We start from the raw sequence: 22,864 nt of genomic DNA on the forward strand, positions 1-22,864 counted from the left end.
GAGTTTTGGCGACTCGGATGCAAGCTGCCCGCCCCCACCCCCACAGTTTGGAGAGACGACATCGGAGACCCGGGCCCCAAGCCCCCGGCTCGGATCATTCCATGCACTAACTTCCGTTCTTCCCCGGCCCGGCTAAATGAAAGCAATAGCATTTGCAAACCCTAACCCGGACGCAACCCGATTGTCGAGAGGCGACAACGAAACCCTCAAGAGCCTTCTTTTTACGTAAAGGCGATATCCGTATATATGGTGGACTGGATAGAACGGAATGGTTCAGCAAACCTGCAAGCTTGGGCCTGTTGAAGACTGTTGAGAGCAGAGCTGGGACCCGGGTCTTCTACATGCAGCGACAACATCTGATGAGTGTACGAAATAGGTAGCTACCCAAGCACGGGATATGGCGCTTTTGTCAGTGGAGTTAAAGGTAGTTGTATGAATCATACTGTATGTGTTATATATACATATTGAATCAAGAAGGTAGTGTTAAGTTTAAGTCCGTCTTCGCGTGCGTTCCTGACACCATGTTTGTCAAGGTCAAATTGAGACTGCACAATTACCAATACCTGTTGTTGTTATAATTACTACAACCTCGGCGCATACAGACACAGCACAAGCCCGAAGGTTCGCTTCTTGCAGGTCGTTCCTCATTCGAGCCCGCTGACTGCTCTGCAAGTTGCTAAGGTAAGGTAATTCAAGCATGAGGGTGCGATTTGCGATCCCATTGGTGGGTGGAAGACGCCGGGCCCAGAGCGCCGGCAGTGTTAGCGGGAACGCGGGGGCTAACGTTATCGCGACGGTTGCGCACACGTTCCAGGAGATATGACCAGAACCCTTCCCCCACGTCAATCGCGTCGTGCCTCTCGCCCTGAACTTAGCGGACGTTCCTCGCGCAAGCCCGAGCCTATACGAACCACGAGCATCAGGGGAAAGCAGAAATCTGGTCTCAACGAGCAGATCCCAAGTCTAATCGACCTCCACTGCGCCGTCGAGCTACCTCCGAGGAACCAGCGTCCTTGCACGATATCGCCACGCACGAAAAAAATTGCTGCTATCAGCCGTTCTGCGCACGAGACCTTGGGGTCCCAGCTTGACCCTTCGCGTGGGGAGGTCTTTCTCGAGCTTCCTATCGCACCTTTAAACAGGCCGTGATCCGAGAGACCACAGCGAGGTGCATCTGAAGCTCTCGAAGGACGACCCGCGATTAGCATCCGGCACATGACGCATCTTCTGTGGAAACATTACTGGGAAGACGATGTCGACGGATTCCGACGCCTTCTCGCTCCCGCAGTCCATGGTGCGCAGAGTGGTTCCCGAAATCAGAACTTGATTTCGGGTTCGGCGGGGACTCCCGCCTACGGCACCTCGCCCCGCGGCCCGACCAAGTCGCGCAAGCTTCCGGGCTTTGGATCAGGTCCGGGTAGTAGCGCACGGCATGGACATGGTGGCCTCGGACGGAACGAGGTTAATAGTCGCGACCACGCCGGTCTGACCATTCTGCTGCGCGCCGCATCTTCGACCGCCGAAAGCGCAATATCCTTCGTGGAGGCGTTGCTTGCGCACCCGGCAACCGATATATACGTTCAGGACCCCGAGAGTGGCTGGAACGCGCTCCATCGGGCGTTGTATGCGGGGAATATCTCCATTGCCCGGCTTCTGCTGGAGAAGGAACGCAGTGACCTGACGGGCCACAGCCACACTGCTTCACTCCACCGGGTAGGACAGCTGATCAAGACGAAAGACCACGAAGGCTTCAGCCCGTTCGACCTCTATCACTCGACCATCGGCGAGCGTAGTTTGAAGGACCTGGTCGACCTGGCGAAGCCCGAGAACGGATCCGATAGTGATGAGGCCGAGGTCTTTCTGGATAAGAACCGGTAAGTTGGCTCGGTCCTCGTTCATGCTCGTCGCTGTCCTTCTGCGGTCCCCAATTTGACACACAAACAGGGGTGCCAAATGTGCCAACAACGCAGCCGGCGAAGATCTCTATGCTTTCGGCAGCAACAGAAACCTCTCCTTGGGTTTCGGCGACGAGGATGACCGTCAATTCCCGGAGCGCGTGTCCCTCAAGCGTCCCGACCACCTTTTGCGCAGGTTTCACAGAGAGTTCCTGCAAGCTATTGGCGAAGAGGGAACTGCGTCACAGGACCTGACCAAGATCCCAACTCTGGTCCTGAATCGGCCGCTGCTGATTCAAGATGTGGCCCTCTCAAAGCTGCATAGCGCCGTGCTAACGGCGGACCCCGTATCTAACCTCTATGTTTGCGGCATTGGCCGTGGAGGAAGACTCGGCCTGGGGGATGAGAACACTCGGTTCACGTTTACCCCCGTGCAGGGGCCGCTTGCCGACAGGAAGGTTGTCCAGGTCGCGCTAGGCCAGAATCATTCCATGGCCATCGACGACACTGGTGCACTGTGGACCTGGGGCAACAACGCCCACTATCAGCTGGGATATGCGCTTCCTGAGCCGGCAAAAAAGGATGAGGATCCCATCAGCACCGTGCCGCGCCAAGTGTTCGGTCCGCTAAAGAAGGAGGTTATTGTGGGAATTGCTGCCTCTTCGATACACTCGGTTGCCCACACCGGCACATCGCTCTACTGCTGGGGCAAGAACATCGGTCAGCTGGCGTTGATGGACGCTGATTCCCGGTCGCTCGAGTATCAGCAAACGCCCAGGAAAGTCGCGGCATCTCTGTTCTCGTCCCCGATCGTCATGGTAACTGCAGTCGACAAGGCCACAACGGTCCTGTTGCAGAACCACACAGTCTGCGTGTTTACCGCATATGGCTATCACATCGTCAGGTTCCCCTTTGCGACTCTCGACTTGGTGGGCAACATCAAGCTGGCAAATCGCCAAGATCCCGCCTGGAACCAGATCAACTACATCACGTCTGGCGGAGAGACGATCGCTGCGGTTACGCGGCGCGGCGACTTGTTCACAATGCATCTCGATCACAAGGTCGAAACAAACCCTTCTACCGCATCGACCACGAACCCTTCCAAGATCAAGGGAGCAGTTACGCAGGCGCAGTGCATCTGGTCGGCCAGGCGAGACGGTGTTCGCTCCGTCGGGGTTGGCGAACATGGCTCCGTCATCATCAGTACCCAATCCGGGGCCGTCTGGCGGAGAATCAAACGAGCCAAAGCCAAGGACACGTCGCCTTGGACGTCGGAATCCAAGCGGAACGACTACAAGTTCCAGCGAGTGCCCTACATCACCAAGGTTGCTGCTGTCCGGGCATCCGCGTTTGGGGCCTTTGCCGCTATCCGAAAGGACTCGGATGTGATGAGGGAGCAGCTGTCAATCGGCCGCCAGTCGCTCTGGGAAGACGTGGCGCCACTGAACTGTCTTGCCGCTTTCAAGGCGTCCGAACCTAAGAATAAGAATGACGAGGTCTGGAAGTTCTGGGGAAAGGACGACATCGGAGACCGTATCGGGCCCGTCGCCTACGAAGTGCTCAAATCGGCCGACATTGAAAGTGACCTGGCACAGCACGTCACGTCGTGGTCGTACAAGAATGACCCATTGGACGCAGCCGTTTGCACGTCCTCCTCGCCTGATATCCAGATACCTATCCACGGTTGGCTGCTTTCCGCCCGCAGCCCCATTCTTCGAAGTGCACTTGCACAGTTCCGAAAGGCGGGGTCATATGCTCACGAATTCTTCAACATCAGCGATGCAGACGGCAAGGCGCTGGTGTCGTTCCAAGGTCTAGACCTGGTGTCGGTTTTAAACCTCGTCCTCTTTGCATACGAAGATAAGGTCATCCCTGTATGGAATTTTACTGGACATGTTAGACCGCTGGCGTATCGGTATCGCCAGATCCGCCAAGAGGTCATGAAGCTTGCCAGCCGCTTAGGAATGAATGGTCTGGAAGCGGCAGCGAGGCTGCAGGTGGACCCCAAGAAGTCCATGGATCAGGATTTCCAGCTCGCCATCAAGGACCCTCGCTTCTTTGATGACGGTGACGCCTTGCTTCAACTCGAGGGAGCCGAGGTACCCGTCCACAGCACCTTTATTTGCCAGAGATGCCCTTTCTTCCAGGGCCTCTTCTATGGGCGCTCTCGGGGGTTGTGGCTGGAGGGCCGTCGGGCAGCCTCCGCTGACCGGATCAAGATCGAGCTGGATCATGCGGATCCCAAAGCGTTCAAGTACGCACTGCAGTTCATCTATGGGGACTCCGGTGCCGAGCTATTCGATCACGCTGTCTGCGACTCCCTGGATGATTTCCTGGACCTGGTCATGGAAGTCATGTCGATAGCCAACTACTTGATGCTGGACAGACTTTCGCAGATCTGCCAGCATGTTATGGGGAAGTTCGCAAATACTCGTAATATCGCTCACCTTTTGAACGCCATCAGTCCCTGTTCTGTCACGGAGTTCAAGGACGTGGGACTGGAGTACATTTGCCTGCAGCTGGAGACGATGCTCGAAAACCACCTTCTCGACGAGTTGGATGCGGATCTGCTTCTCGAGTTAGACGAGGTGGTCAGAGACAACCAGGCCGCTCAGTCACCGTTCGTGAGGAGCGGCCGCGCCGAGATGCTGCTTCACGAGAACAACCCCTCGTTGGCCGAGGAGATTGACGAGGAACGCCAGCGCCGGATCAGAGAAATGGCATTCAAGGCGCAGAGGGAGGAGGAGAAGAAACTGGCATCCGCCTCCAAGACTAGATATGGAAGTCTTGACGACCCTGACCCCTCCACACCCACCCCTGATAGATCCAGGAAAGTGTCCAGGGCCGAGAGCAACGAGGCCCCCAGTCCAAGTCTCCGACCAAAGGCCTCGCAGGGAGACATGATTTTCGACATGGAAGATGACGACGCCTCACTGGCTACTAGTCCATTGTCCAAGACGCGGAAGCCCGCCGAGGGGACACCCAATCTCGACCAGAACCCGTCAATGGGCAGCTCTTGGAAAGGCTCAGGCAAAAAGATACGCCTAAACCTTGGCGAATCGCCGGCCAACCCAGCGACATCGCTTCAGACGCCAGTCAAGGCGGCAAAAGGATCTACCCCTGCGACCCCCCTGCAGAAAGGGCAGCCTTGGGGGACCACGGTTGCACCGATCACGAAGCTCGATCTCCGCGACATCATCCGGTCGGAAACGGCAACCCGGTCCAGTCTCTCTGAGGGCCTAGCAGCGCAAAGGGCCAAAGAGTCGTTGCCAAAGGCACCTCCACAGAAACTATCACAAAAGGAGAAGAAGCGGCAGCAGCAGGTGGCACAGGCAGCTCAAGCTGCACTGCTGGCGGCCAAGGCAGAGCGGCCCAAGAACGTCTGGGAGCGGCCAGCCGGCGAATCCCAGGCCTCCCCATGGAAGACAGTCGGCAAGGACAAGACGCCGTCCAAGAGTCTACTATCATCCCCCGACGTCACAGGGCCAATACCAATTCACCGACGCACGGCCTCCCCCGACACCCGCTTCGCAGGGCAGCGCACGCCGAGCTCATCGATCGTCGCCGGGGCCAAATCACCACAGCCCCGCACCCCAGCAACCAACCCCAGCCACGCCGAAAAGCCCACCTCGGCAACATCAAGCATCATCGTCCCGCATTCCAGAGTGTACATCCCCCCAGCGCCCAGAACCGAGCAGCTCCTGGGTCTGAGCATGCAAGACATCATGGGCCAGCAGACGCGCGACAAGGAGCAGGTGAAAGAGGCGGTCGCGAAGCGCTCGCTCCAGGAGATTCAGCAAGAACAGGAGTTTCAGGAGTGGTGGGACGCGGAGAGCAAGCGGATGCAGGAGGAGGAGAAGAGACGGGCGGCGGCGGCGGCGGCGGCGGCAGCAGCAGCAGCAGCAGCAGCAGCATCCGAGGCGGAGGGCGGTGATGGTGGTGGTGAAGGTAGTAGTAAAAGGGGTAGGAGAGGTAAGGCGGCCGGTAGGTGGCAAAGAGGCGGGAGGGGTGGAGGTGCTGGGAGCAGGGATGACAAGGCAGGCGAGAGCCGGGGAAGGGGAGGAGGAGGAAGCGGGACTGGTGCTAGTGGGGCGGGAGGTTCGAGGGGCGCCAAGGGGAAGGGGAATGGAAAGGGGAGAGGCGGCGGTGGTGGTAGTAGTGGCGGTGGGAGAGGAGGGAAGGAAGAAGGCATGATGGGTGTTGCTGCTGGTGGAGATAAGTAATAGTCACATCCCTTACGCTGTGCAGTATATGGGCATACGGGTACGAGAAGTGGTATGTATACATAGAAAGAGCCGACCGGACATGGCTGCATGGTCCCCGCTAGGGATTGGAGTTGGAGGGCTTACCTGCTTCTACTGTTTTATCAGCTTTTGTATACTCGCAGATTCCCTTTTTATTGTACATGGAGATCGAGAAGTTGCTTCACATCATTGGCTATCGCGATCCGCGATAACTGGCAAAGCTCGAATCCGTAGACGAGCCAGCAGAGAGCATCGACAGATGCAACTAGGTCTCAGATAGAGGAGATGGCACCGGTATTGATGTGGCAGGCTCAGAGACCGCCACATGGTGGCTCGACGGGAGCACCCAGTGTCGTGCTCTGCTCGCTTAGGGTTGCTCTGGTGGTTGTTGTCCACGTGTTGCTGCGGGCATTCGACGGAGGGGCAGGAGGTGCGATGATTGAAAAGTGCGTCCAAATACCTCAAACCTACCTTACAGACATTGGCCTTCGTCCGGAGCTTTGATGTATCCAATTCGTCACAAGAGGCACACCATTGCACGGCGCGGATCGGATCGGATGGGATAGCCCTGCGGATTGCCCTGTTTGTCGACAAGCCGATTGCCGCGACCAACCACGCGCTCTCACCCCCGTGCGGTGTAATCCGGACATACACGCATGCATACAGAACACGGGATCAAGCGAAGTGTTATCATATCAGATCCGGAGTCGTCTTGATCGACCAAGTGGAAGAGTCGCTTTCCGCATTCCCCTAGCTGCGACAGACAAACTGCCCCGAGTTGAAGTACTTGGTATTTTGTATGTGTGCCCCTACACATTGAGTACCGGCCTTTGATGAGCGCATTCGATGGCGCTATGAGCATAAACGCCAAAGATCTAAGTTGCAAGCCTTTCAAAGAGACTGGCGACTTCCCCGCTTGTGATAACTTCTACGGAGCTAGGCAGCTGTCCCCCCATCATCAGCCTGTGCTGCCTAGGGCTGCCCCGGCGATTGATCTTGATGCTGAAAGCGAGGAAGGAACTGAGCGGCGTGACTTGGTAGCTGCCTTGCCCCAACCATCCCATAGTTGCATGTTATTGCACTATTGCACATACATACATTCTACATACACACATATGCCAGGCTGCGTCGTGCTTCATTGTCGCATTGTTTGTTTGCTGAATGCATGTCCCGCATTCCAGGCTCCCCGAGCACGCTCTTGCTGCCTGCCCGGTTCAGCCGCTGGGGTGACATGGCGAACCTCGAGCTCGAGGGCCGAATGGCACCCGCTTTTCTCATAGCACTTCCCGGTTCTCCATCGGTCGGTCGCCTGAGCTTCCCACCTCACTTGCAGGTGGGATCTGCATTTATGCGCCGTGGGTCTCGTCCTTCGGATCAGAGATGGACAGTTCGGTACCTTGCTGACCATGCCAATTGTGCCAATCGTGACGGCACACCGACGATCTCAAACATCTCGCCTTTCTTTTTCTTCTCTTTCTTTTTTCTTTTTCCTTTTTTCCTTTTTTCCTTTTCCTTTTTTTCTTTTTTCTTTTTTCTTTTTTCTTTTTCTTTTTTTCTTTTTCTTCTTTTCCCTTTGTTTTCCCAATCTACTATGGCCTGAAACCAGTACATCTTGCGTTGCCGTGGCTACGCATTACACCATCAGGTGAAGCGACTGGGGTTGAGCCGATGACAGAAGATTGGCCAGCGAGCACGAGTCAGTACTTAGTCGCCGAGTCGGACATACAGAGTTGAGGAACTAAAAACGGTGATACCCGGTGGTTAGTTGCTGACTAATTAGTTCAGGACTACCACCTGTCTCCCGACAGGTGGGGCCAAAACCCCCGGATATACCAATATAGCCGGACACATCGCTACCAAATTTCCCATATAATCACGTCTTTGTAAAAGGTACTATCAAGTTCAATTACTATCGTAATAATGGCCTTAAATAGCTATAAATAGTTTAATTGTAAACTAGGCTCTAAAAAGCTCAAAAACGTAATAAAATTTAATTCCACCTAGTTATAACTAGTTAAATAACGGGTTATATAACTTGCCTTCGTCTCCCTCTCCCTCTATATTATACCCCCTATCCCTATCGCTCTTAACGCTCTTAATTATAGTAGTACCTTCTCTTGTACCTTCTCTTTTAGCCTCCTAGTGATAGTTATTATCTTCTGTCTCTAGCGTTACTACTATAGACTTATAGGCTCGTCGCTTCTTAAACCTCCTAATGTCCTTAATAATAGCTATATATAGAGACTCCTTCTTAACCTTAGATAGAGATAATGACTTGATATCCTCTTCCTACCTATCTTTACTATCTATAAAGTCAAATCTATTATCGTCGCTATTGTTAATTAATATTATAGTCACGTCACTAATCTATATCCTAGGACATTTAGGAGATAGGAGTTTAACTTCTAATAACGGCTTCTTAGCTAACTAGGGGATTAGGACTTCTTTTCTATTTCTAAAGTCGAAAAATACTAGTAGCTAACGCTCCTTTAGTAGAATCTAGAGAGGGTCGTTATTATCAAGAGGAAGATAATTATTCTTGTTAGTCTTTTCTAGGAATTTGGTAAAGGTTGCTATATAAAGGCGACGCCTATTAGTACTAGGAATCTTATTCTTTAGGTACCTTTTCTAGACTTTATATTCCTCCCTATACTTTTGTTTAATCTGCTTAATAGTAATATAGGTAGCTTTTTAGCTAGTATCTTAAATTACCTTAATGCTCTTCTAAGCTTAGATCTCCTAAAACTATTAAATCTATTAGATAGTTATACTTATTATAACCTCTTTTATTAGCTTAATAAGTTAGCCTTATATTTTCTTAGTAGATAGTATAGCTAGATAGGCTCTCTTGTCCTTAATAAAGTTATTTAGATATTTATATATGTCACGATATAGCCGTATAAGGCGACCCGACAAGGCACACAGAACCAATCAGGAACCACAAGACCTAAGGACCAATCAGAAAGTGATCGCAGTAATCACACTTCGATCAAGGCGAGCACCCGAACAATGATCGAAGGATCGTAGTAGCGATCATACGATCGGAATCTAAGGGGGAACACTCAGGAATAAAGGAACCAGACAAGTATATTAGATAGCTAGTCACTCGTTCTAGTAGACTCTAGAGTTCACTAGTAATAGCAACTTCCCTATAATCACAGTACTTATACCAAGTATCGCTAACTACTATAAGAGATAACTATAGTATTATTATAAACCTTTTAGCTTTACCAAATCCCTTAGACGACCTATACGTTTGTTCCGCTTAACCTACCTTCGTCTGAACCCTTTCAGAAGAAGTCTGAGTTAGGTTCGTTATACATTGCTATTACTCCCTTTGTTCTATTATAGTTTAGAACGGAGGTGACTTCGACCTTGACATCAATATAGCTACTAACGTTATAGCCGAACAATTGCTTGCCTAGCTTAGTTAGCTCTAGTAGCGAATCTAGGAGTTAGACTAGAGAGATAAGGCTGCTCAAGCTCGAATTAAGGAACTCGAGAACGGCGAAAAGCACTCGTAGAAATTGGTTAACGAGGCCTACACCAAAATCAAGGCGCTCGAGACTGCCAAAGCAAGCCGTATCAAGATCGAACTACCTAGCAAGTATGGAGGAACCAAGGAGGACCTTATAGGGTTTTTAACAAACCTCCGATCCTACTTCCGGCTTAATAATGACAAGTTTCCAGACGATAAAGCTAAAGTCCTCTACGTAGTTACAAGACTAGAGGGCAAGGTACTTAGATGGTTCGAACCTATATAGAATGATTATCTTACTAAGGAAGACGAGAACGACTAAGACGCCTTTATATAGGTAGTCTTTCGATCCTATAACCGTTTCGAAGAAGAGCTTTAGAAGGTCTTTAGCGATAAAGATAAGAAGATTTACGCCTAAGAAAGGCTTGCTAATCTCCGATAGACTAAGTTAGTAGCCTTCTATACTATATAGTTTAGATAGGATATACTTAAGTCTTAGCTTAATGATAAGGTATTAATATAACTATTTTATAACAGCCTAAAGGAAAAGGTTAAAGATAAGCTATATAAGTATAACTAGCCTAAAACTCTAGATGAATATATTATATAGGCCATTAGAATTGACGATCAGCTCTATATATAGGAATAGTAGAAATAAAGTCAAATGAATAGAACTATAGTTAAGGCTAATGACAAGAAAAAGCAAGTATACGTTAATACCTTATATAGGACGTATCCTAGAGCTATAGATATAGACGTAATATAAAAGCAGGATAAGAAGAAGACGGCTAAAGACAAGTCTAACACTACCTATTATAACTATAGAAAGAAAGGATATTACAAGCAGGAATGTCGAAGCCCGAAGAAAGATTAGAAACTAGTCCTAGGAAAGGAAACTATAGTTATCGATGAAACTAAGGACGTCGTCAAAGTAGCAGCTATAAGCTACGAAGATAGGGATAGCGACATAGACAGTCTTAAACACGATAATAATAGCGAAGATAAATAGATACCGTACTCCGAACTAGTCACTATAGACCTAGAAATAGGTATTGCCGAATGGGATATGGCAGGGGAGTATACGCTACCGATTTCGATTCTCCTAGCCTTGAGGCAATAGGGGTTTATAGTCATGTAGAGATAGGATAGATTATAGATAACCGATACCTAAGGAGTCGACCGACCTAGACCGAATATCTTGTTCCTTTAGGAACGGATCGAATGGTACTATAACAAAGTTTTCTAGCTTAATATAGAGTTATACAAATAAGATAGACGCCTGACTCGACTTGCCTAGTAGAGTAACGAGATAAGGGACGAAATAAGGGAACTCTAATATATTATAGAAACTATCAAAGGGGAATAGCCCGTAACGTACGATAGACCTAATAGTTACACCAAGCACTTTGACGATTAGCAACTTAGCTATAATATATAGAACCTAGAGTACTAGTTTATATACGTAAACCGTAGAAAAGATAAATATATATAGGAAAGCTACTAGAAGAAACATTCCTACCTTAGTATTAGGGTACCTATAGTCTATATATAGTAGGAAGGATTCGGAAGAGAATTCTAATATCTTCTAGGCAACGCTATATAATTATACCCTCGATATAAGGTATATATATAAGTGCCCTAGTTCTAATATATAGTATATAAATGCCGATACCACTTCCGCGATAAATTCGAAAACAATTACTAGCCAACCCGATAGGAAAACAGGGACGGAAGTTTACGCCCTATAGAATAGGTCTACGACGTAGGAAACAGAGCGGCCGAATTACTCTAGAAGATCGAAACCCGAAGTCTAGAAGGCATTACGGTAGTTCTAAGACAAGCCTAGCCTAGGCACTACGGAACAGGACGAGATATATAGGACTTATACTAGAATAACGATTATCTCTATTATACGGACGAAAAGAAATCGCGAATTCGGGAGCTTTAGATGAAGCTATAGACTATATAACGAAAAGCAGAACGGACCTAATAGTAAGAAGCTATAAGCACTTAATGGCTTACGGAAATGAGAACGATTGACGAAGCCGCTATTAGCCGAATAATCAAAGAGGTTAATACTAACCTAGGAAACAGGTTAGGGCCCTTCGAGGGGCCCGAAAACTATTAACACCTATATAGTAGCAAGTAATAGCATAATATAGGAGGAACTAGCGTAAGAAACCACTATATCGAGACCTCCTAGTAGAGACATAGGAAATCGCTATAATCTTTAGATGACAATAGTAAGATAAGCGACTATAGATAACGGCGTAATAGAAGTAGTATAAAATGCTTGTACTAATAGATAGTAGAGCAGAGATAAACCTGATTTCGCCGATACTTATAAATTAGCTATAGATACCCTAGAGAATAAAATAGAAGTATAGTATAGTTAAAGGGCCATTCCCGATATAATAGGTACATAGGGAGACCGAACCAATCGACATTACTATAGCAGGGAAGACTATAGTAGTCGTATTTAGCATTATAGATATAGGCGACGACAAAGATATAATACTAGGACTACTATAGTATAAAGACTATAACCTAGACATTAGCTAGAAGAATAGTAGCTACCTATAACCCTAAATAGAGTCGTATTCGACTAGTATAATAGGAAGCACGCAAGGATCGCGAGCAGACGATGCTTAAGGGAAGGTATATCCTACGGATCTACCGCAAGAGATAGGTAGTAGCAGACAGACCACTACAGACTCTGGAAGAAGCGGTATAACGACACCGACGTTACGACAGGAGGAACGAGCTAAACCGCTAATAGCTGTTCTCTCCGTTAACGAATACGGAGCACTACAATTAAAGTAATAGGTTAAGACAGGAGAAATCGCCAGCATCGCTATAGACGGAACTAAGTTTATATACTATTAGAAAACCAAGAAACGAGACAAGACTAGGGAAGTACTAAAGGAGTATAAGGGATACCCGGCATTCGAACCGAAGTATCTACAAGGATTACCAGAACACGGCCTATAGGACCACAAGATCAAGCTTAAGGAAGGAGCATAACTAAAGTTCTTTAAGATCTACTATATAAGCTAGATACAGAACGAAGAACTCTAGCGATATTTAAAGGAGAACCTTCGGAGAGGATATATCCGCCTGTCGATATTACTAGTAGGCTACCTAATCCTATTTATACCAAAAAAAAGATAGAAAGCTATAGTTATACGTTAACTATTGGTAACTTAACGAATAGACCGTGAAGAATTGATACCTGTTACCACTAATCTCACAGCTCTAAGATTAGTTAGCAGGAGCCTAATATTTTATATATCTTAACTTGCTATCGGCCTATAACTATATATAGATCAAAGAAGGTAACGAGTGGAAAACGGCCTTTAGGATACCCTATAGCTACTATAAGTACCTCGTCATACCATTCGGACTTACAAACGCACCGGCAACGTTCTAAGCCCTAATTAATCAAGCTATCTAACCCTTTCTTGATAAATTTACGGTATATTATCTCGATAATATACTTATCTTCTCTAAGACGATAGATAAATACTAGAAGTATATAAGAGCAGTACTAGACGTATTATATACGTATAAGCTATTAGTTAACAAGGAAAAGAGCGAATTCCACGTTAGGAAGACGGTGTTTTTAGGATACAAGATATCCCTAGGACAAATTCGGATAGAACCCTTAAAGGTTAAAGCTATCAAGAATTAGCTATAACTAATGTTAGTCACGGAAGTACGAAGTTTCATCGGATTTACAAACTTCTACCGGATGTTCATTAGGAACTTTAGAGCGATCGTATAACCATTATACGAGCTTACTAAGAAGAACGCTAAGTTCTAATAGGAAGAGCGACATAAGTAAGCATTTACGTAGATTCGTGATACCATTACCAAGGATCTAGTACTAGTATTACCAGATCCTAAGAAGCCATTCGAGGTAGAAACGGACGCTTCAGACTATACTATCGGAGGATAATTAAGATAACAAGACGAATAATGGAAGCTATATCCTATAGCCTTCTTTTCGAGGAAGCTCGACGGACTACGTCTCAATTATCTAATCTATGATAAAGAACTACTTACAATTATTAAAGCTTTTAAGGAATAGCAACTATACCTTAATAGCACAATCGAACTAATACAAGTATATATAGATTACAAGAATTTATAGTACTTTACGACGATAAAGGAGCTTAACGGATAATAAATACGGTAGGCAGAATTCCTTGTAGAATTTAACTTTAAGATCTACTACAAGAAAGGCAAAGAGAACGTACGAGCGGACGCCTTAAGCCAACAAACGGACCACACAGAAGGACGAACAGAAACAACGCTACCGTTGTTCAAGGAACAAAAAGACGGAACGCTATATCACGAAACATAGACACCCGTAGAAGATAATCCACTTAACTCGTTCCTAAAATGCTACGCAATCTTTCGAGAAGAAAGGATTGACGAGGTATAGTATTAAGTAGCACCCGGACTAGTAATACCTAACGGAGTAGAAGAAAAAGATAGGAAACTCTAGTATCGAGGCAAAGCATATATCTACGACGAGGATTAGTAGCTATAAATGATTCGAGAGCTTCACGAGTCGAAACTCGGGGGATACAAAGGGGTTACAAAGACTATCGTACAAGTCAAGAAACACTATAACTTTCTATAGTTAACGATACGAGTCAAGGAAGTCGTACGGAGCTACGACATTTGTAATCGAAGCAAGATAGTATAATACAAGCCGTATAGGCTACTTTAGCCACTGCTAATAGCTGACAAACTATAGAGTTTAGTTACGATAGACTTTATTACAAAACTACTAGAATCTAAGGATATAGCTATAGGAGTAATCTACGATAGTATTCTTACTATAATAGATCGCCTAACTAAATAGGCATACTTCTTATAAGGAGTCCTAGATAGCTAAATAGCTAGCAGATATAATCTATCGGTAAGTTATATCAATATATACTTGGCTATAAGAATAGATTACTAATAGAGACACTAAGTTCGTATCGAAGTTCTAGCAAGCGTTAATACAACAATTAGGCGTTAATAGCAAGCTATTAATAGTATATTACCTATAGACTAACAGATAAACGGAGTAACTAAACCAAGTTATTAAGCAATACCTCCATTCCTACGTTAACTACCAATAAGATAACTAGGTCATACTATTACTAACAGTATAACTCGCTTATAATATAACACTAATAGAAATGACTAAAGTTATACCATTCTTTACAAACTATAGATATAAAGTAGACCTTAGGCAAGGACCAGAGGTTATAATACCAAGAGCAGTAGTCAAAGCAGAATAGATACACGTACTACACGAAAAACTTAAAAAGGAACTCAAGTTTGTCAGAACTAGAATAAAGAACCACTACGACAAACATAGGCTTGAGGGACCTTGCCTAGAAAGGGGAGACAAAGTCTATCTAATTACACGAAATCTACAAACCAAGCGACTAAGCATAAAGCTAGACTTTAAGAAGGTCAGACCCTTTGTTATCAAAGAACGAATTTCGACATCTAACTACTAACTATCGTTACTATTATCTATACGACTACAGACAGACGTTTTTCATATTTCACTTCTCGAACTAGCACCAAAGAATGCTAAAATTGCTATAAACATTGAAGCAGAAGACAAAGAGGAAGAATAAGACATCGAAGAAATTCTAGATTTACATATTATTAACGGGGAACTATAGTATCTAGTCAAATAGCTTAATTTTAGACTAGAAGACAACTTATAGGAACTAGTTAAGAACCTAAATTACCCTAAGAAACTTTAGCAGTTCTACCAGAGGAACCCTAACCGACTAAAAGCGACGGACCCGAAACCAACCCGAAATCGGCTAGTAAGGACGGATCTAAAGGAACTTCAGGATATATAGAATCCTAAAGCTATCCAAAATCGGTAGACAAGCGAGACAGGGTCAAAGAAGACATAATAACCCTAGAAGCCTCCGCTACCGCCGCCGTTTTAGCCTCCTTACGTTCCACTCGCTTTAATTCCTCTATACTATCAATACCCTAAGCGATAGCCCTTATCATCTTCTCAAACCATATTCGTTTCTATTTCCGAAGACGAAGGACCTGCTCCTTAGCAGCTATAAGCTTATCTTTAAGTTTTTAATATTAAGCCGTAATAGACCGAAGCTAAGTAGGAGAAACGCCAAGAACGTTACAATTCGAACGCTTATTACGAACGCACTCTACATATCAAGAAGAATCGCTTTTCGAAACCTCGCACGAACTAAGGCCTTTAGACTTATATAACATATAAGGATACATCGTCAAAAGATTATCCGAGGAAAGAATTATAGACAGGAGATAGTTAGCACGAAGAGTCAACGTAGCAGGCTTAGACTTCGACTTCTTTCTTACACGATTAGCCATCTTAACGACATTACAAAAGAAGAGAAGAGGGGGGACTAAGGAACATGACTATATACAAGTAAGGGGGGGGTATTAGCGCTATTTAAAATAGACCTAAGTCTTTTGAGGACAAAAGACCTAGGGGAGGGGTATTGTATCACGATATAGCTATATAAGGCGACCCGACAAGGCATACGGAACTAATTAGGAACTACAAGACCTAAGGACCAATCAGAAAGTGATCGTAGTGATCGTACTTTGATCAAGGCAAGCACCCGAACAATGATCGAAGGATCATAGCAGCGATCATACGATCGGAATCTAAGGGGGAACACTTAGAAATAAGGGAACTAGACAAGTATATTAGATAGCTAGTCACTCGTTCTGGTGGACTCTGGAGTTTACTAGTAATAGCAACTTCCCTATAATTATAGTACTTATACTAAGTATCGCTAACTACTGTAAGAGATAACTATAGTGTTGTTGTAAACCTTTTGGCTTTACCGAATCCCTTAGACGACCTACGTGTTTGTTCCGCTTAACCTACCTTCGTCTAAACCCTTTCAGAAGAAGTCTAAGTTAGGTTTGTCACAATATACTAGCTAACCCTTATTAATTATTAATATAATATCCTAAAAGTGTTTTTATATTAGTAAACTAAAAAGCTTAAGATACTATTCTTAAATATAGTTAATACCTTTTTTTATATATACCTATTACTTATTATTAGGAATTATTATAGGATATCTAATGCTTATATTAGATAATACTTTCTCCCTAATCTAGTCTATTATAATATGTTGGTTTAGTAGAAAAAGACTAGTCTTTTCAAATCTTACTATAATATTTTGGCATTTAAAACTAGTATCCTAGATTTCCTAGAATCCTCTAATAAAGTCTACCTAGGTAAATATAAGATTGCTATTTTAAACTACCTACTAGAGATATCATTAATATACTTCCTTAAGATAGTAAAAGACTCCTATATCTATTAGCTAGATAAAGTATATTAAATAGGGAGGGAGGAAGATAATAATAATATCGAACAAGAGGTAGTATTTGTAAAGTTCAAGGTTATAATGTCCTATAAAGTTATCTAGGATAAGTAGTCGGTATATATATTCTTCTAATGATATAGATATATAGACTAAATCTTTAGGGGTAATATTATCTAGGTTAATAAAGTATATACTAAGAATAGGACTATAGTTATAATAGTTATAACTAAACTATTCCTTAAAGCTTATACTATATCGCTAGAACTTAGTATAGATAGTAAAGGAGTATTTATTAAAATGTTATATCTAATCTATTATAATCTTAATATTATTAAATACTATCTCCAACTTATAGAATTATATCTCCTTATTAAGACCTTTAATATCCTAATCTTCTAATAACTACTATTTAAAGATATAAAATACCAAGATAATATTACTAATAGCATTTCTAATACTAATTATACTTATTAACTCTTAGTTATAAAGGTCTAGAATCTCTAGCTAATAAAATATTATAGTTAATATTCTAAACTAACACTTAGAAAAGAGGAAGATACTAACCTTCTTCTTCTTATCTATTTTAACCTTTTAGATCTTAAACTACCTATTTAATAGCATAAATATATATCTAGTCTTATCTACATTCTAATAGCTAGATATAGTAATCTTAAAGCTTTTAATAGTATCCTTAAGCTTATTAAAGAATATCTCTAGTTCTTCTACCTATTACTTAGCCAAGAGTCGGTTTACTTCGACTAGTTTAAAGAATATCAGCTAAAACTATAGATAATCCTATTTCTAACGTAACTACTAATACTTATTAATAGGAAGGCAAGGAGGATTACGATATACCTATAAACGGTTAGTAATATCCTAGAGAAGATCTTTAGTAGCAAGAGAACTAGATTCGATAAGCTAGTACGCGTATCCTTCGAGGGCGGAATCTTCGTCATTTCGAAGCGACCGAGGTCTTCTAACTACATTACTACTAGTAGCTAGAAGTCTAGTATCCTTTAAAGACTTCAAGTACCAGCCAACCTAGGTCTTTCTAGTCTTGAATAGCTAAGCCGCGTACCAAATACTAGGTTGCTTTCTATAGGGTAAACGGCTAGTTCGGTGGCAAGCTTAAGCGGCAAGGAGCCATTTAGCGGCCTGTATACTAGCCGGTTCCTAGATTTGGTCAGTCAGAGGTATCGTATATAGGAGAGTAGGTTCAACTAGGCTTATGGCAGTGGTTATGTCTTCGAGTATAGGGAGTTGGCTGGTAAAATTAGACACGGATTTGGACGCGTACCTGTCTGGCTATATTGGCATGTCCGGGGGTTTTGGCCCTACCTGTCGGGAGACAGGTGGTAGTCCTGAACTAATTAGTCAGCAACTAACCACCGGGTAGTGAACACAAGGCAAGGGGCAGCAGACCTCAGGCAGTTGTCCCTTGTCCGGTTTACGGGGTTTGCTTACGTACAGCGGAGCGTTCCTGAACGTGACTCTTCAAGTCCCGCTCTTGGCCTCTTATCTTCGCAGCCGTCATTCCGCCAAGCATTTCTTACAAGCATCAGTATTAATCCTCAGGCCTACCCTTCCGACGTCGCTAGTGTGGAGCTAGAGCATCACTGGTTGCGCATTGTGTCGCCGCGCAGCTTTTGCATCACGCTCCGTTGCTGCATGTCTGTGGATATTGCAGTACATACGTAAATACTTACATACAGTGCATGCCGACTACGTTGCGCAGCACGTAGTGTATGCATGTATGTAAATATCGAGAATATGGAATTCAAGGCGTCGGCCTAGTACGTTAGTCCAACGCATCACTTTCTTCCATCCGACCATTCACAGGCCAAAAAGCCCTCGCACAGAGCTTGGACACAAAGCCATCGAACAACCCCCCCCCCCCCCCCCTGGACCGACTGGAGCCCCCTGAGCCGCTCGTCACCCCGGCTCTCCGGCAGCGCGCTGGGATCCCCGGTAGCCGCTGCATGCTTCCAGGTTGCCATCGGCTTGTCTGCCTTCCCGGCGAGCGTCACCGCCAACCAGCTGCCGAATCATCCCAACTACCACTTCATTCAGTCCTTCATTGTCGAACTTAGGGGTCCGCAGAAAAAGTCTGCCTTGAACAACGTCAACGATCCCCTCCCTAAGGTTCCCCTCATTCAGTTCTTTTCTTGGTTATCCAGAAGGCTGCCGCCCGAACGATGGATGCGCAGGTTCGCTTGCCTCGACCACACCCTCCCGCCTAGTGACGCATTTCGACATCCTTTGTCGCCGCCGCATCCTGGACCGCCTGTCGTTCCTCGGCCTCGGCTTCGGCGAACCGTCGACCTCTTGGACCTACGGATCCGACACATCAGACCCTCGAAAAGGCTGCTGGTGACCGTTGCGCCGCCCCGGGGGACCGATGTGAATTCCTGCCGAACGCCTCCTTTCCTCCTCACCTTAATCCCCCAACCTCGCCGCAGCGATGCATCAGCAGTCCCGCCACCCCCCGCGGGTCTCATCACCCGCTTCTTCCCCCCAGACAAACCCTGCGCGGACAAATAACCCGAGGGATCGCGTCCGTTCTGGTTCGGCCGCCACGGGCCTCGATGGCGGCAGCAGGCCCGAGAGCACCGAGAGCACCGAGAGCCCCGGCTCTACCCCGAGCAGGGACTCGATCAAGAAACTGGACCAGATCATCTCGGTGCGCATTTACCCATATCTCGGACGTAGGCTTGCGGGGCGATGGGCTGACTGCCGCCAGAACTTCTATGCCAAGACCGCCGTCATCATTCTCCAGTCCCGGCTCGACACGACGCCCGTTGAAGGGAAGAAGGCGGACCGCTGGGTGAGCAGATTTTCTGAGAAACGCAATCCCCTCCCTGTGGCAACAAAAAGGTCTAACAGCGCGCTCTAGTTCGGACTCGATACGGATGAAATCGAAGAGTTCAGAGATGAGCTCCGGTTGTATAAGCAGTCGGGGAGCTTCGAGAATCGCCCTCCGCCCATGATCATCGAGACGTACATCGACGCCTCCCGACTGACCAGCAGTCAGAGCTTGGTTGTCGTGGACGAAAACGGCAAGAGATGGGATGTGCTCGAGGCGCTGAACTCGTCAGAGTCGTCCGAAGACAGCCCCAGGCGCAGCCACGCTCAGAGGCGCAACACCGAGGTGATACTCGAAAGGTGGAGGCTCGAGCTCAAGTGCCTGCCGGATGTCCCGCGAGACGAGTTCGGCCCTGCTCTGCCCACCGTCTACAAGAGGAGCATCGTCTTCATCCGGTCGCTCTTCGTCATGACCCGCATGATGCCGTGCTGGAAGTACTCGCAACAGGCGCTGGCGAAAGGGATCCATCCGGCGCTCGAGGTCAAGTGCAGGATCCTGAGCGCCGAGACCGAGTACCTCACCTACGACCCCTTGCGGCAGCCTCTCCACGACGGGAGGGACGCCGTGACGGAGTACGTCTTTACCGACCTGGAGGTGCCGGTGGGCCGCTTCTATGCCTCCGTCACGTACCGCAACGACTGCAACTTTCGGGTCGAGGACGCCGAATCGCTGCTCAGCTCCCGTTTCATGGGAGTGGATGAGAACTACTTCAGGCCGTCTCTGCCGCCAAGGCGAGCAGAAAACGGAAGGCCGGATGCATACGCAGAACCGGGCTCTTTGCCGTCGCAACGCCAGGGCCGCGGATACCAGGAGGCGCAACAAACGTACGGCAGCTTGTCGACCTTTCATGGTCCGGGCCCTTTGGGGACGAGCCCGATCTCCGCGCTCAGGTCGGTGCGCCCCATCGGCTCCGATACCAGCTCCCCCTCGGACTCCCCGTCCGGGAGCCTTGGACCGCCCGACCCCCCGCATTCGTTGCCGATCCGCGGGGCCTCAGCTCGCCCCATGCCAAGACCCCACGACGCAGGCAGTCGGCGGCCGTCTGTGTCCTTCCAGCCGTTCAAGGCCGGCTCGCTCTCGGGATCTCCCAGGATCGGCGACCTGGAGACGCCGTCGTCCCCGCAGTCCCTTACCCGCCCGGGCCTCGCCGGGCCGTCGCGCACGGGAAATAATCGGTCCTCACTCACCATGGGATCCGCAGCCTCGTTGCGCGGCGGACCCTCCGCGGCCCAGGACGTGCCACCTCTTTCGGCCTCGCCTCGACCCCCCAGCCGCTACAGCAGCAGCTTCACGCATCGCCGGAGTCGGCCGTCATTTGGCGGGCAGAGCAAAGCCGACGACGACCAAGCCAGCAGCGGGAAGCAGAGCCTCTCATCTTCGGCGCAGCCGGGCTCCGGTCTGCTCGCCGAGGCTGGTGCCATCGCCAGCTCGGGGTCGTTCGCCGCGGACGACGATAACATCTCGGACTTTCTCAAGGCTCTCGACAGCAAGAAGACGCTCAAGAGCTTCGAGCCAAACAAGAGGGGCGAGTCCCTGGCCTCCAAGCGCACGGCGGCCCAGCTCTCGAGGTTTCAGCAGATGCGCGAGACCAACAACGTCCTCACCGATTCCATGACCTCCTCAATTCAGCTACATCGCTCGTCGAGCTCGTCAAGCCGTCAGCTGGCAAACGTTCCGGGCATGGTCAACCCGGCATCCATGTCCGTCTCGTCATCTCCGGGAAAACCCATGTCGCCTCACACGCCCCACACGCCGGCCATACCATCCCGGCTCAGCGAGAACTCCATCATCGATTACCAATCCGAAGACCGGCCGCGTCCGCGCCGGAACCGCTCCGACACCACCACTCCCGGCGACCTCGCCCTCGAGGAGGGGGATGACCATGGCGAGACGCCGATGGTTACCCAGCAGGACAACTCGGAGAGAACAAGACCGTCCCCCTCCTCCATTACTGACACTACCACTACCGCCACCACTACCGCCATCACTACCGCCATCACTACCGCCACCAACACCGCCACCGCCGCCGCCGCCGCCGCCGCTGCTGCCGCTGCCGCTGCCGCCACCAAAACTACAACCACAACCACGACATCTACAGGCACGACAGCAATTGACATACCCTTGTCCCCGCGCCTTCACCACCACGGCAATAACCACGCCATCGCCGCCATTCGCCGCCCCAGCTCCGCCGCTCACCCCCACCACCAACAGCAACATCATCACCTCCACCAACAAGGCCACCGCTCCCTCGCCAGCGAAGTCGACGCCGCCTACCAACGCAGCGCGAGTGCCGAGGGCGTGCTGTCCGCATCCCACGGCAGGGAGGTGCCCAGCCTGAGCACCCTCCTCGCATACCAGAGAGAGATCCCAGCCATGGCGGGAGAGGTCGCATCCGGCGGAGAGCAGAGAGCGGGCGCGGGCGCGGGAGCCGGCGACGGAGCGCGGCCTGCCACGGCGGGAGGAGCGAGCGAGCGCAGGGCCCTCCTCGGTGGTGGTGGTGGTGGTGGTGATGATGCTGGCAGGTCGGCGCCGAGGTACCGGCCTGCTTCTTCCTCTGCCGCTGCCGCTGCCGCGCCGGAAGGAGGAGAAGAACGCAGGGGTGCGCGGCCGGGGCCGTTTCCGTCTGTTGGTGGCGGCAGGTATGCGGGTAGCATAGAGGGGGCGGACGAGGAACCGCTCTTGTTCGCCATGAGCGAGTTGGAGAGGGATTCGAGGAGGAGCCTGGAGGAGACCGGGGCGCCCCAGCAGCAGGGTCAGGGGCAGCAGCAGCAGCAGCAGCAGCAGCAGGGGGGGGAAAGCGGGAGCGCGAGGACGAGTGGTCCGGCGAGGTACGAGCCGCCTAGGGGAGTCCTGAGAAAGGGCTGGTGATTTTTTTTTTTTTTGGGGGGGGGGATTGATTGGTTTTGTTGTCTTTTTTTCGCTGCGTTGCTGGATTGGCTGCAGTCTTAGCATACACGCCGGCTTGGCTTGCATTCATCAGATTGGGTTTCTGCGCTTGGGTTGATCCGGTGACGATAAAT

At 48.3% G+C, this 22,864-nt stretch overlaps 3 protein-coding genes across 3 annotated transcripts; all 3 read left to right on the plus strand.

The window, feature by feature from the left end:
• Positions 1 to 521: 521 nt before the first annotated feature.
• On the plus strand, positions 522 to 6,351 carry P884DRAFT_271841 (uncharacterized protein; the record flags this gene model as incomplete). The annotated part of the gene is made up of 6 exons (XM_069442473.1): positions 522 to 571; positions 603 to 681; positions 1,165 to 1,874; positions 1,945 to 5,867; positions 6,144 to 6,170; positions 6,266 to 6,351. The coding sequence occupies 6 exons, from the start codon at positions 522 to 524 to the stop codon at positions 6,349 to 6,351; spliced, it is 4,875 nt and encodes a 1,624-aa protein (XP_069295193.1).
• A 12,400-nt stretch (positions 6,352 to 18,751) lies between these two features.
• P884DRAFT_301981 (uncharacterized protein) lies at positions 18,752 to 19,355 on the plus strand (the record flags this gene model as incomplete). Its single annotated transcript, XM_069444903.1, has 3 exons — positions 18,752 to 18,774; positions 18,898 to 19,073; positions 19,222 to 19,355. 3 exons carry the CDS (start codon positions 18,752 to 18,754, stop codon positions 19,353 to 19,355), a joined length of 333 nt encoding a protein of 110 aa, XP_069295194.1.
• Positions 19,356 to 19,442: 87 nt separating this feature from the next.
• P884DRAFT_279659 (autophagy-related protein 13-domain-containing protein) lies at positions 19,443 to 22,712 on the plus strand (the record flags this gene model as incomplete). Its single annotated transcript, XM_069443338.1, has 6 exons — positions 19,443 to 19,661; positions 19,722 to 19,841; positions 19,875 to 20,734; positions 20,765 to 21,440; positions 21,474 to 22,103; positions 22,203 to 22,712. The coding sequence occupies 6 exons, from the start codon at positions 19,443 to 19,445 to the stop codon at positions 22,710 to 22,712; spliced, it is 3,015 nt and encodes a 1,004-aa protein (XP_069295195.1).
• Between the last annotated feature and the right edge of the window lie 152 nt (positions 22,713 to 22,864).

This window comes from Thermothelomyces heterothallicus (assembly GCF_042370625.1).
Source record: "Thermothelomyces heterothallicus CBS 202.75 unplaced genomic scaffold P884_scaffold_23, whole genome shotgun sequence".
Classification (NCBI taxonomy): domain Eukaryota; kingdom Fungi; phylum Ascomycota; class Sordariomycetes; order Sordariales; family Chaetomiaceae; genus Thermothelomyces; species Thermothelomyces heterothallicus.